General features: G+C 33.3%; 1 protein-coding gene across 1 annotated transcript in view; it reads right to left on the reverse strand.

Annotated features, from left to right (window-relative positions):
• The window catches only part of EYS (eyes shut homolog), a 1,522,493-nt gene that overhangs the window by 1,378,278 nt on the left and 128,386 nt on the right, over window positions 1–15,829 (reverse strand). The window contains exon 6 of the mRNA XM_025419151.3: window positions 2,255–2,417. Coding sequence (XP_025274936.3) covers window positions 2,255–2,417 — 163 coding nt within the window. The remainder of the gene's footprint in view (window positions 1–2,254; window positions 2,418–15,829) is intronic.

The following is a 15,829-nucleotide window of genomic DNA, read 5'->3' on the forward strand; positions in this document are numbered from 1 at the left end:
GTGCTGTAAAGGCAGCTGCTTTCAGTTGAATAGGATAAGCCACTAGTTGAGAACACACATACCAAATCTAATGATTTTATTACTGTTGATAAACTATAATGCCAAAACATCATTGATGGAGGAAATAGTCTTTAAAAGATTTAACTGAAGTACCATACGGTTTTTAAAAATGTGGATCAATTTGCATGAGCTAAGTCAAATAGTATTCAAAGTATAATCATAGAAAAGAAAATTATGTTAATCAAAATAGATTTTGAAATAAGAACTGCCATTGCATAAAAAAAAAACAAAAAAAAACCATATTTAATAAAATGTGTTGGAATTATTTCACTTCAAGTGTTAAAGCCAGAAAACAAGGATTTCCACTGACACCTGTCACTTACTCTTTGTATTCAATACATAAACAAGAACTTCCATGTATATCAAGTTTCCAACCCCTCACAAGATGACTACTAGACAACTCCATCCATTTTCCATTGCCCAATCTATTTCTCCACTTGATCATTATTTAAATGTGTCAAACGCTACAGTGATTTTTCTATTCCTTTAAAAACATAAAGATACAGATGCAATGAAACGCCGGGACACCTGCACCCCGATGTTTCTAGCAGCAATGGCCACGATAGCCAAACTGTGGAAGGAGCCTCGGTGTCCATCGAAAGATGAATGGATAAAGAAGATGTGGTTTATGTATACAATGGAATATTACTCAGCTATTAGAAATGACAAATACCCACCATTTGCTTCAACGTGGATGGAACTGGAGGGTATTATGCTGAGTGAAGTAAGTCAGTCGGAGAAGGACAAACATTATATGGTCTCATTCATGTGGGGAATATAAATAATAGTGAAAGGGAATATAAGGGAAGGGAGAAGAAATGTGTGGGAAATATCAGAAAGGGAGACAGAAGGTAAAGACTGCTAACTCTGGGAAACGAACTAGGGGTGGTGGAAGGGGAGGAGGGCGGGGGGTGGGAGTGAATGGATGACGGCACTGGCTGTTATTCTGTATGTTAGTAAATTGAACACCAATAAAAAATAAATTAAAAAAAATTATAAAACAACAAACAAACAAACAAAACATATTTAACCCAGCATTTTAGTTCCGGCATTGCCTTCTCCTCAAATCTTATTTCTTTTTTTTTTTTTTTAAGATTTTATTTATTTATTTATTCATGACAGAGCAAGAGAGAGAGACAGGCAGAGGGAGAAGCAGGCTCCATGCAGGGAGTCCGACGGGGGACTGGATCCCGGGTCTCCAGGATCACACCCCGGGTGGAAGGCGGAGCTAAACCACTGGGCCACAGGTGCTGCCCTCAAATCTTATTTCCATTCTTGTTTTCAGAGATCCAGCCAGATCGTCAAAGGATTCATCTCTTACAATTTAGTGGAAGTTTCTTTAATCGACTTTATTGGGGGTATAATTGACATATACAAAGTTGTAGATATTTAATGTATACAACTTGATGTGTTTGTAGTTACGTATACATGTGTAAAACTATAATCAAAATCAATGTCATAAACCTATCCATCACTTCTAGAACTTTCTTCCCACTCACTTTTTTTTTTTTATTGTTTGTTTTTCTTTTGTGATAAGAATGTTTAAAATAAGATCTGTCCTCTTCGGAAAATTTTAAACATACAATATGGTACCATTAATCATGGGCCCTATGTTGTACAGTAGACTTCAAAACTGCTTTCTCTCGTATAACTGAAACTTTGTATCCTTTGAACAGTGTTTTAAAAAATATAATTCCCTCAATCTAAAATGCACTCTTTCCAACTTCTCTCCCCCTGTCTCATTCTTGTATTTCTGTTCAAGGGTCATTTTATCCTGGAAACCTTATCTGACCTTCCAACTTACTATTCTAATTGTCTATATTTTTTTCCACTGGCTATAAACTTTCATGAGAGGCTATTTCTTTCTGTAGGAACATTTTATTTCAATTAACAATTATACACTTATCGTTGTATGTGCCAAATTAATTCCTCTACAAAAACAGATCTACAGGAGTAGGGAATAGCTCTAGTTTTCTTCATTATTATATATCTTGCACCAAGGAGAATTCCTGGGATGTAGTGAGTGTTAAGCATATGTCTATTAAAGGATCAAATCAGAGAACACAAGTATTAAATACACTTTTACTTTATTTTGTATTTTGAGATATAAAATATTTTGTGTAATTGGAAAATAAATACTTACCTAATAAATTTTTAAGTGATTCAGGTATATTTTTTTAAAAAATTGGATTACCTTTGAATCCCAGTTGCCACACATATTTAAATTGAAGATGATGATAGGCGTTAGCTTGGCAAATATGACTGATAGTTCCACAATAGCAGGGGTACAGATGAATTAGGCAAACATTCTTCAGAAACCAACATGAGTATTTTGTATACTCTAAAGTGCATACATACTAGAAAGGGAAACAATAAAAAATGATGTACACCTTATTGAAATATGTTTTTAAGTGTTTTGCTTATAAATATACAGCTAATTTCTAAAAGTACCAATTAAAGTTTATGACATACCTTATATACTACTTATTTCTTTTATTCCTTTTAACTTCTTTTTCTGCATCATTTTTTTTTAGATTTTATTTATTTATTCATAAGAGACACACACACAGAGGCAGAAACATAGGCAGAGGGGGAAGCAGGCTCCATGTAGGGAGCCTGATGGGGACTCAATCCTGGGATCCCAGGATCACGCCCTGAGCCGAAGGTAGATGCTTAACCACTGAGCCACTCAGGCATCCCTCTGCATCATCTTTCATTATGTTCATGTTCAAAATGCCTACATGATATTCTTTTGGCTAGATTAACTCATTCCTCAATCTACAACAGTCCCTTAGCCTATTTTCTGGGATACATACATGAGATAAGTTACGTTTCCTAGCTGTGTATTAACCTGGGTTTTTGTCCTGTTGAACACACAGCCTGAGAATAGAACAGACACAATGACTATCTAGGGATTCCACTGGAGCCAAAAGGAGTTCCTGAGCAGTAGGGCACCTTGAGGTACTCTGGCCAAATGCCAGGGATCAGATGGATTTAGAACAAGTATGCCAAATGCTCTGACACCAGAACTTTGTATATGACCCAGTGTGTGCGCTAGCTCAGAGCTGCCCCTCCAATGATTATTCATGAATGAGACATGAGACCCAGAGCACCAGGCCAGTCAGTGCCTCCAGAGAAGCCCAGGGCTGCTCCCCTAACTGAAGTCATGTCATAGTTCCAAGAGATGCTCCACTCAGCACTCACATATTCCCAGAAGAAAACCAATTGGCAGAAAGAATATACTGATCATCCATTTTCTGAGACCTACATGTTCAGCTTCCACTCAGACCTAAGTTAAGTGGGCTTTTCCTCTTAAGAGTCACAATGTCTGTGACTCTTAAGACATACACACACACACACATATATGTGTGTGTATGTACCTATATAACATATATGTATGTGTGTATATATGTATGTATATGTACCTATATAACGAACTAAAAGTAAGAGATACACTTTTAAAAGATTTTATTTATTTTTTCATGAGAGACACAGAGAGAGAGGCAGAGACATAGGCAGAGGGAGAAGCAGGCTCCCCACAGGGAGCCCTATGTGGTACTTGATCCTGGATCCCAGAATCATGTCCTGAGCCAAAGACAGAAGCTCAACTTGATGTTGAGCCACCCGGGCGTCCTGAGATACACTGTTTGAAGCATAGGTGAACCAATAGGATTAACACAATAAAATGTCAAGGTACTATTCAAATCTGTTGGGTTTTTAAAAACTTGTATATCATTATAAATATTTTAATATAATCAGGGCTTATTTTATAATATTATGATTTGTCTATGGTAATCCCTAGTATTTTTTAAAGGATTTTATTTAATTATTCATGAGAGACACACAGAGAGAGAGGCAGGGACACAGGCATAGGGAGAAGCAGGCTCCACGCAGGGAGCCCAATGCGAGACTCTATCCTGGGACTCTGGGGTCACACCCTGAGCCAAAGGCAGACTCTCAACCCTGAGCCACCCAGGCATCCCAATCCCTGGTATTTTTAAAGACAGAATTTATACCTGGTTACATCCACTATGAAATTAATAAAGTTTAAACAATTGCAAGTCATACTCAAGTCATCATTAAGCTTTAATACATGCTACTTTACTGAAGTTCTAGAATGACATAAACTGATAAGATAATTTTAAAACCTTGAGAACAGACTAGTATTATATATTCTGTTTAGAGCATACCTTACTTTAATATCCACTTCTCTAAGCTTTCAATGAGCAAATTCCTCTAAATTGGCGAAGAGAAAATCAGCTAAATCACAAACATCTGAAATTTACTTTATTGTAATTACTACATTAAATGATCTTTGTACTCATTGTTTCAAGCAATGATGACCTTTTACCTGGATTCACAATACAGTGTCCTAATAGCTAGACAAAGTATGAATCTTAAAGTATAAGTCTCTATGTTACTTAATAAATGGCCATATAACTGGAATCAATATTAAAGATAAGGAATAATCTGAAATATTATTAATTCATTAATAAATTAAGGAAAATTAGTCATTTTGAATTCATGTGGACATGGTGACTAATATAATGGTTACTAATATAATACTGCCTGCCTATTTAAACACTATTTTCTTAATTCTCATAAACTTAAATAGAAAGACTTGAGGATACAGCGTAAATTGTCTGACCCAATCAATGTCTTTGAAAATATTCAGTTTCTCTAAAGTGGCCTCTCTTTTACATTGAGGCTAAATTCCAGTAGAATGAATGGTCCTCTCTGCCATTAAGTTATCTAAAGTTCTACAGTGATCTCAGATATGGTAATACTAGTTTTTCTCCATCAATTTTATTTCATTCCATGAAGATTAGAAAACGTTTATGTGAAAATGCTCACTTACCTATTTTATTTTTTAACCTCCCCAAATTAACACTTGGAATTAATGCTTTAAAAATAATTCTTAGCTTTAATACTCTTCAATGAATTCATGTATTAGGTAACAAATATTTGTTAGAAAATCTGCGGCAGTCTGGGAATAGATTTCAGCAATCATAAATTTCAACCTTCATCCATGAAATGGGTTAAACTATTGTGGTAGAGGGCATTTAGGAGATCAATTCAATTGCTTGCATGGGACTTTAGTTTGTTAGTATTGAATTTACTATGTCCAATCAAGGCACTCAAGTCCTCTGCAAACTAGGATGGCTAGCTGCTCTCTGTAGATTCAATATTCAAAGTATTATTCCTGAAACGAATGAGAATGAGGAACAGAGCTGCAGCTGGCATGTGATGACAGAAATTATCTTCTGTTGTTTTAGGCCTCTGAAGTGTGTGTGTATGCACCTGTGAGTTTGTGGGGGGTTAATCACAGTGGCATAACTTGCCTAACACACTTATCAAAAGTTTCCTCTCTCTAGAAGTGAGACTAATCTCATTTTCTGAGGATTTTTTCAAATTTGAAATATCTATCAACTGTATTACATTTGCCCTTATCCTACAAAATATATAGCTCATATTTCTGTAAGAAAATTAATATTTATTGTAGTAAACAATAATTGTTTATATATTGCTAATAACATAAATATAGAAAATAGCATCAATTTCTCCTATACTTGACTGCCAAGTATATATATAAAAATTGAACATGGCAAACAATTCAGCATTTATATTATTTCTTTTGAAAGTGAGTGAGGTGCCAGGGGGTGGGGATATACAGACATGCAGTTGAAAGTGAACATCTATCTTATTGTTGACAGTGAACTAATTAACTAGCATATATTAGAAAACTAAACTTGAACTGACGTTGAACTTCAATAAGCCTGTGAAAGCATAATTTTGGTAAGCAAAGAGTGAAATTAAGACAATGATGAAGTAGTTTCACAATGACAGTAAAAAGAAGCAAGAAAATCAAGAGAATTGTCCATAAAAAGGAAAGCAATCTTTTTCTTTCTTTCTTTTTTTTTTTTTTTTTTTGCATCACATGTCAGTATATGTTACATCAGCAAGAGGCAAATTTTGCAGTATCAAAGTTTTGTGACTTTTATTTGATTGACACAAAATACATATTCATAAAAATTTTATAATTCTAACCAACTGCTTTAACATCTCGTATGCCAAATATATTTGATGATGCTTTCCTTAAGGCTTTTCTTTTTTTATAAAGGGAGACTGATCTTGATTGATAGTATGAAGAAGTTTTAAAAACAACTTTAAATGCTGATTTATTATTTTACTAGCTACATTTCTTAGGGTAGATAATTATTTCTTTTAGATATCCTACTTCTTTTGCTGCTTTAAGTATTTTAAACTCCTCTCTTTCAAATAAACTATTCCTAAATCATGCCTTATACCTACAACTCAACATCTATATTCTCTGGTGACTCTATATTTATTTTAAGCATTTATCAGTTTTTATAAACTGTGTAAGAATGTATAGGCATGTTTTTCCATTTATATAATAAAGATATTAATAATAGGGATAAAGGTTAATCCATCTCTTTCTATTTCTCTCTTTGTGTGTGTGAGGAATACGATTTTACCATACATATAAATTCTACCATTATTCAAATGTGTTCAAAAACATTACCTTATTTAATTCATTTTATTTGAAATCTCAACAGCCTTGGTGGAATAAATCTTATATTCTGTTGCACACTTCAGATAACAAGACAACTAAGAAGTTTTGTCTATTTGAGTTTATATACCTTGATTTTCATAAGGCTAGGACAAAAACCTACATATTTGAATTTCCAATCCCATAATATTCCACTTTATTTTTGTTTTTTAATTTATACTTCAATAGGGGAAGTATTGGTGCAATGTTAACTGACTGACACAACAGAAATATTATCATAAAGCTTTGAAGTACAGGATCTTATAAATCTGAAGTTTTCTTGATTTTGTGACCTTCTCCTTCCATTGCTATTTCTTTTTCACTCATCCTTTTTGAGCTACTACAAAGAAATCAGTAACATTTTATTTGTGTTATATCTTATTCTACCTGGTATAAAGAAATTTAATGATTTTTGAAAGGGCAGTGATGAATTCACAAGGAAAAATATTATAATTTATCCAATTATATACTTCCTACAAGAGACTTAACTTAGCTTTAAGAACACATGTAGACAGAGTGACGTGATGGAAAAATATATTTCAATTGATTGGTAACCAAAGGATAGTAGGGCAGCTACATCAGACAAAATAAACTTTAACCAAAAAATGGTCAAAAGAGACAAAGATAGTTATTACATAATGATAAAGGGATCAATCCATCAAGAAGATATAGCAGCTGTAAATATTTATGCGCCTAACATTATAGTACCCATATACATAAAGCAAATGCTAAAAGAGCAAAAGGGAGAAATAAAAAGCAATACAATAATACTTGGGGGTCATTAGTGCCCCACTCTAAACAATGAATAGGTCCATTCAGGGAATCTATAAAAAAGAGCAGATTTGAATCAAACTATAAACCAAATGGATCTAACAGAATATTCCATACAACAGCGGCAGAAAGGGCATATATTAGGCTACAAAACAAGTTAAAGTCAAGAAAAATGAAATTATATGAAGTATTATTACTGACCACAATGATGTGAAGCTACGTATCAATAATAGGAAAACTAGAAAATTTATAAATATATGGAAATTAGACAATACAAAAATAGATAAAAATATATATCAAAAGAGAAATTTAAAAAATCTTGAGATAAATGAAAATGAAAAAAAACATGCTAAAATATAGATGCAAAACCAGTTCTAAGGGGTAAGTGTATGGTGCTAAATGCATATATCAAGAAAAAAACATATCTCACACAACCTTACTTTATATTTCAAGGAACTAGAAGAATAAACTAGACAAATGTTAGCAAAAGGAGAGAAATAATAAATTATAATAGAAATAAATGAAATAGAAAATAGAAAAACAATAAAAGAGATGAACAAAAATAAGATTTGGTTCCATGAAAAGATAACTAAACTTGACAAATGTTTAGCTAGAACAAACAAGGGTAGAGGGAAAGAAGCCCAAATATATTAAATTATGAATGAAAAAGGAGATATTACAACTTATACCATACAAATAAAAAAGATCATAATAGACTACTATGAATAATTATATACAAACGAATTGAAAAACATAAAAGAAATGGATATATTCTAACAAACATTAATTGACCAAGTCTGAATCATAAAGAAATTAAAAATTTGAACAGAAAAATAGAGAGAAGGAGATGGAGTCAGTAATCAAAAAAACCTCCCAAAAAAGAATTTACCAAGACCAGATAAATTCATTCATGAATGTTAACAAACTTTTAAGAACTGATATCAATTCTCAATATCTCCCAAAAAATTAAAGAGAAAGGAACACTCTTAAAATCATTTTATGAGGCCAGCATTACTTCTACCACTAGCAAGTGGATTAAAGATTAAATAAAGACTGAAAACCAAAAAATCCTAGAAGAAAACAAGAAAAAAAATCATTAACTTTGGTCTCGGCAGTTATTTCATGCATATGATCCCAACAGCAAAATAAACAAGTGGGAATACACAACCTTCCCCCCACCCCAAAAAAGAAAAAGACAGTATTTGCAATGGAAAAAAAATCTGATATACCACATATGTAATTCTGCCATAAAAAAAAAAAAAAAAAAAAAAAAAACTGTCATTTGAGATAACATAGATGAACTTTGATTGCATTATGTTAAGTGAAAGAAGTCAAAGAAAGGCAAAAACTGTATGATCTCACGTATGTGTTGAATCTAAAACAAAACAAAACAAAACAAAAAACCACCATAAAATCCAAAGAAATAGCAGATTGGTGTTGCCTTGCGGGGTGGTGGGAAAATGGGCAAAGTTTTTCAAAGAGTACACACCACCAGTTATAAGATGAATAAATTTTGAAGATGTAACATAATATATATCAGAGTGACTATATTAACAATATTCTTATGTATTGGGAAGTTGCTAAGAGAGTAAATATTAAAACTTCTCACCACTCACATACAAATATTCCAACTACATGAGAGGTGTTGGATGTGTTAACAAAATTTATTATAGCAATTGTTTTACAAAATACACGTGTATGAAATCATTATATTGTACACAAACTTATGCAATGTCATAGGTCTACCACATCCCCAAATAAAGCTTTGAGAAAAAAAATATGCCTAGGTATAATATACTATTTTGGAATGAAGAAAAATTACATTTATGTAGAATATATGAATAATATATAAATATGCATATAATGTAATATAATAGAAATTTATTATTACTATTTGTAAGATTTTATTTATTTATTCATGAGAGAAACACAGAGAGAGAGAGGCAGAGACATAGGCAGAGGGAGAAGCAGGTTCCACGCAGGGAGCCTGATGTGAGACTCGATTCCAGGACCCCAGGATCACACCATGAGTTGAAGGCAGATGCTCAACCACTGAGCCACCTAGGCATCCCCTAATATAAATTTATTATGTAATCACATAATAAACAAAATTACTTATTTGTAAATATAAATTTAATATAAATATATGTGTGTAAATATATATTATCTGTAAAGTGAATAATATGTACTTAAAAACTTTATTTTTAGAGAGAGAGAGTGTGCACATGGGAGGGGCAGAAGGAGAAGGCAGAAGGTCTCATATTTAGATCTTCCATCCATTTTGAATGGATGAGAGAGAATCTCATGCAGACTCATGCTGAGCACAGAGCCCAAGGTGGGGCTTGATCTCATGATCCTGTGATCTTGATCTGAGCTGAAATCAAGAGTCTGATGCTTAACTGGCCAAGTGACCCAGACACCTCATTATCTATATGTATTTAAAGTGTTTACTTAGCAGGTAATATCCCCCTCCCTTTCTTTTTTGGCTTTTTACACTTTGCTTATTTTTTAATTATTTATTTTAATTTTAGTTAGTTAACATACAATGTTGTATTACTTTCAGGTGCACAAGAGTGATTCAACAATTCCATACATCACCCAGTGCTCATTACAACAAGTGCAATCTTTAATCACCATCATCTATTTAACATCCCCTACACCCTCTCCTCTGGCAACTAGCAGTTTGTTCCCTGCAAATAAGAGTCAGTTTCTTGATTTCTTCTTTTTTTCCTTTTCCTCTTTTGTTTCTTAAATCTCACAAATGAGTGGAAACATATGGTATCTTCCTTTCTTCTACTGATATATTTCACTTAGAATTATACTGTCTAGCTCCATTCATGTTATTGCAAATGCCAAGACTTCATTGTCTTTTATGGCTAAACTATATATAGTGTATATACACTATATACGTATGTGTGTATACACACATATATATACACACACACATACATATATATACATATATATCAATAGAAAGACAAATAGTATATACATTTTATGTAGAAGTATTATATATTAATATATTTTATCTAACATATAAGATAACATACATATGTTATGTTATACGTCATATGTTCTTTATCCATTCGTCAATTGATGGACTCTAGGGCTGTTTCCATGTCTTGACTCTTGTAAATAATGCTACTATAAACATGGGGGTGCATATCCCTTTGAATTAGTGTTTTTATATTCTTTTGGAAAATACCCAGTACTGTGATTGCTGGATTATAGGGTAGTTTTATTTTCAACTTTTTGAAAGGAACCTCCGTACTGTCTTCCACAGTGGCTGCACCAGTTAGCATTCCCAACAAGAGTGCAAAAGGTTTACATTTCTCCACACCCTCATCAACACCTGGTATTTCTTGTGTTTTGATTTTACTCATTATGACAGTTCTGAGATTTTTATCTCATTTTATTTTGGTTTGCATTTCCTTGATGGTAAGTGATGACAAATATCTTTTCATGTGTCTGTTCACCATCTGTGTGTCTCCTTTGGAGAAATATCTATGTCTTCTGTTTATTTTTCAATTGTATTTGTTTGCTGGGTGTTGAGTTTTAAAAGTTCTTTATATTTTGGATAACCCTTTATCCAATATGTCATTTGTAAGTGTCTTCTCCCATTCTGAAGGTCACCTTTTAGTTTTATTGATTGTTTCCTTTGCTGTGCAGAACCTTTTTATCCTGATGAAGTCCCAATACTTTATTTTTGCTTTTGTTTCCCTTACCTCTGGAGATGTATCTAGAGAAGTTGCCACAGCAGAAGTCAAAGAGGTTGCAGCCTGTGTCCACCTCCAAGATTTTGATGAGTTCTGGTCTCATATTTAGATCTTCCATCCATTTTGAATTTATTTTGTGTCTGGTATAAGAAAGTGATCCAGTTTCTTTCTTCTGCATGTGGCTGTCCAGTTTTCCCAACACGATTTGTTGAAGAGACTATCTTTTATCCTTTGGATATTCCTCCCTGCTTTGTCATAGATTAGTTGATTATATAGTTGTGAATCCATTTCTGGGTTCTCTATTCTGTTCCATCGATCTATGTGTCTATTTTTGTGCTGGTACCATACTGTCTTAATGACACAAGACATGTATATAGCTTGAAATCTGGAATTCTGTGATGCTTCCAGCTTTGCTTTTCCTTTTCAAGATTGTTTTGGCTATTCAGGGTCTTTTGTGGTTCCATACAGATTTTAGGATTGTTTGTTCAAGCTCTATGAAATATGTTCTTGGTATTTTGATAGAGATTGCATTGAATATGTTGATTGCTGTGTCTATTGAAATGCTCATATGGTTCTTACCCTTTCTCTGATTGATGTAATATATCAGGTTGATTGATTTGCAAATATTGAGCCACCCTTGCAACCAATGAATAAATCCCAATCGATCATGCTGAATAATTTTTTTAAAATGTACTGTTGGATTTGGTTTGCTACTTTTTTTCTTTTTTGAGGATTTTTGCATCCATGTTCATCAGAGATACTGGCCTATAGTTTTCTTTTTTAGAGGTAACTTTATTTGGTTTTAGTATTAGGGTAATTCTGGCCTCAGAGAATTAATTTGAAAGTTTTCTTTCCTTTTCTATTTTTTGGAATAATTTGAGACAAAAAGGTATTAGCTTTTTAATTTGTTTTCTCAAATGTTTGGTAGGATTCTCCTTTGAAGCCATCTGGTCCTGGACTTTAGTTTGTTTGGAGTTTTGTTTTGTTTTGTTTTGTTTTGTTTTGTTTTTGTTTTTGTTTTTGTTTTTTTTGATTACTGATTCAACTTTTTTACTAGTTATCAGTCTGTTCAAATATTCTATTTCTTTTTGTTTCAGTTTTGGTAGTTTACATGATTCTAGGAATGTATTCATTTCTTCTAGGTTGTCTTATTTGTTGGCATATAGTTTTTCATAGTATTCTCTTATGATTGTTTGGAATTCTGTGGTGTTGGTTGTTATTCTCTTGTCTCCTTTGTGATCTTTTTGAGTACTCTTCTTTTTTTCTTGATAAATCTGACTAGAAGTTTATAAATTTTATTGATTTTTTTTTCAAAGACCCAGTTCCTGGATTCAATGATCTGTTCTATTATATTTTGAAAATTCTATATAATATATTTGCTCTAATCTTCATTATTTCCTTCTTTCTGCTGGTTTTAAGTTTTATTTTTTGTTCTATTATTTTTTATCTCCTTTAGGTGTAAAGTTAGGTTGTTTGAAATTTTCCTTGCTTGAGGTAGACCTGTATTGCTATAAACTTTTCCTCTTAGAATCACTTTTGGTGATCCCAAAGGTTTTCGACTCTTGTGTTTGAATTTTCACATAGTTTTTAATTTCTGCTTTTATTTCCTGGTAGACTCATTTATTGTTTAGTAGCGTGTAGTTTAACCTCCATGTATTTGTGTTCTTCCCATTCTTTTTCTTGTGATTGACTCCTTTTATAGTGTTATGGTCAGATAAGAATTATGATTTGACTTTAGTCTCCTTGAGTTTGTTGAGACTTGTTTCTATGTGCACTTGAAAAGAATATGTATTCTGCTGTTTTAGAATGGAATGTTCTGAATATAACTCAAATCCATCTGCTCCAGTGTGTTATTCAGAGCCATTGTTTCCTTGTTGATTTTCTGCTTTGATAATCTATACTTTGATGTCAGTGGAATGATAAAGTCTTTTAACATTACTGTGTTATGGTCAGTTAGTTACTTTATATTTGTTATTAATTGTTTTATGTATTTGGGTGCTCCTATGTTGGATGCATAAATATTGACATTTGTTATATCTTCTTGTTGGAATGTACCCTTTTTATTATGTTGGAATGTACCCTTTTTATTATATAGTGTCCTTCTTTTCTCTTATAGTTTATTTTATTTAAAAAATAAAGACTTTTAATTTTATTTATTTGACAGAGAATGAGAGAGAGAGAGGTCATAAGCAGGTGGAGTGGTAGGCAGAGAGAGAGGGAGAAGCAGGCTCCTTCCCTGTGGGTCTGAGCCAAAGGCAGACAATTAACTGATTGAGCTACCAAGGTGCACGACAGTCTCTATTTTAAATTCTATTTTGTCTAATATAAATATTGCTATTCTGGCTTTCTTTTGACATTCTTTTGCATGATAAATATTTCTCTATTACCTCAGTATCAATCTGCAGTCTAAATGAGTCTCTTTTAGGCAGCATATAGCTATTTTTTAATCCATTCTGTCAACCTATGTCTTTTGATTGGAGGGCTTAGTCCATTTACATTCAAAGTAATTATTGATAGATATGTAGCTACTGTCACTTTAGTATCTATTTTGTGGTTGTTTTGAAGATTTTCTCTGAACCATTCTTTTCTCTCTTTCATGGTTTACTACTTTTCTTTACTGATATACTTGTATTTCTTTCTCTTTATTCTTCATACATTTATTAGTGGTTTTTGACTTATGATTACCATTAGGTTCTTATATAACATCTTCTACATATAGTGGTCTATATTAAGTTGATGATATATAACATCTACATATAGCATTCTATATTAAGTTGAGGGTCATTTAAGTTTGAACTCATCCTTTACTCTTCCTCTACATATATTATAGATATATATTTTTATATTTTATATCATTATATTTTGTGAGTTCCTTGACTGATTTTTTAAAGAAATATTCATTTTTACTGTTTTGTGTTTCCTATCTTTATATTGTCACTGTAGGTCTCTCATTTCCACTCAGATAGTCTCCTTTAATATTTGTTGCAGGTCTGGTTTAGTGGTCATAAACTCCTTGACTTTTTGTTGTCTGGGAAACTCATAATCTCTCCTTCCATTCTGAATGATAGGCTTGCTGGATAGAGTAGTCTTGGTTTCATATTTTTCCCATTTATACACTTTGAATAGATCATGCCACTCTCTTCTGACTTGGAAAGTTTCTGCTGAAATTTCCTTGATAATCTTATCAGTTTTCCCTTGTATGTAACTCTCTTGTCTTGCTGTTTTAAAATGTTTTCTTTATTACTATGTTTTGCCAATTTAATTACAATATGTCTTGATGTGGATCTGCTTTTATTAATTTTGGGGGGTTCTCTGTGCCTCCTGGATTTGGATATCTGTTCCCTTCCTCAGATTAGGGAAGTTTTCAGCTATCATTTATTCAAATAAATTTTCTGTCCCCTCTTCTCAGCTTCTTCTGGGACACCCATGATAAGAATATTATTATGTTTAATGGAGTCACTGAGTTTCTGAAGTCTATTGCTTTCCATATTTTTTTTTCTCTCTTTTGCTCATCTTGATTACTTTCCATTACTCTGTCTTCTAGGTCATTACTTAATTCCTCAGCTTCTTCTAGCCTGTCATTCCTTCCATCAAGTGTGTTTCTGATTTTATTTTTTGAGCCCTTTATCTCTGCTTTCATTCCTTACTTCTGTGTCAGTGGTCTCACTGATGTCATCCAGTCTGCTCTCAATTGCAATTCATATTGTTTTAAAGATTTATTTATTTAAAAAAAAGATTTACTTATTAGGCACCTGGGTGGTTCAGTGGTTTCCTTTCTGCCTTTGGTTCCGGTCATGATCCTGGAGGCCTGGGATCAAGTCCCAGATTGGGCTCCTTGTGGGTAGACTGCTTCTCTCTGCCTATATCTCTGCTTCTCTGTGTCTCTCATGAATAAATAAATAAAATATTTTAAAAAATAAAGGTTTATTATTTATTTATTTATTTATTTATTTATTTAGAGAGCAGGAGGAGGGACAGATGGAGATGGAGAAACTCAAGCCGACTCCCTGCTGAACCTGAAGCCTGATGTGGAGCTACAAATCACAACCCTGAGATCATGAACTGAGCTGAAATCAAGAGTCAGGTGCCTAACTGACTGAGCCACCCAGGTGCCCCCAGTTAGCATATTTATAATTATTACTTTAATTTCTCTATTAGGTATGTTGCTTATATCTATTTCACTTAGATATCTGGCTCTGGCCTTGTCTTGCTTTTTCATTTGCATGATTTTTTTCTGTCTTTTCATTTTGGCTAAGTCTCTGTGACTCTTTTGCTCTTTAAGGAAAGTCAATACATTGCCTGTTCTTAAGGGTAATGACTTTATGAAGAAGAACTCCTATTGCAGTATGCCGTGTAATGTCCCCTGTTTTAGCCTCATGCTTCTGTTATTGTCTCCAGTGTGTGTTGCATGTGCTATATTGTTGTGCTCAACCACTTAGATTTCAGATCAGTCATCTTCAGAGTTCTCTTGCCTGTTGTAGGCCGCATTTGGCCCCTGGCCTGAATGTGGTGCATTTAACTACGTGTGCTCTGATCTGTTCGTGAAATGAGACCTATTACCACTGCAGTTAGAACCACAGCTATACACAACTTTCATGTCAGGAGACACATGTGGTGTGAGCAAGGATTTAGGCCAGCCTTCTGGGGGATGGGGGCTGCCATGCTGGGACTGAGGAAAGCAAGACTGGGAACAGTGGTCCACCAGAACATT

This window comes from Canis lupus, chromosome 12 (genome assembly GCF_003254725.2).
Source record: "Canis lupus dingo isolate Sandy chromosome 12, ASM325472v2, whole genome shotgun sequence".
Lineage (NCBI taxonomy): Eukaryota > Metazoa > Chordata > Mammalia > Carnivora > Canidae > Canis > Canis lupus.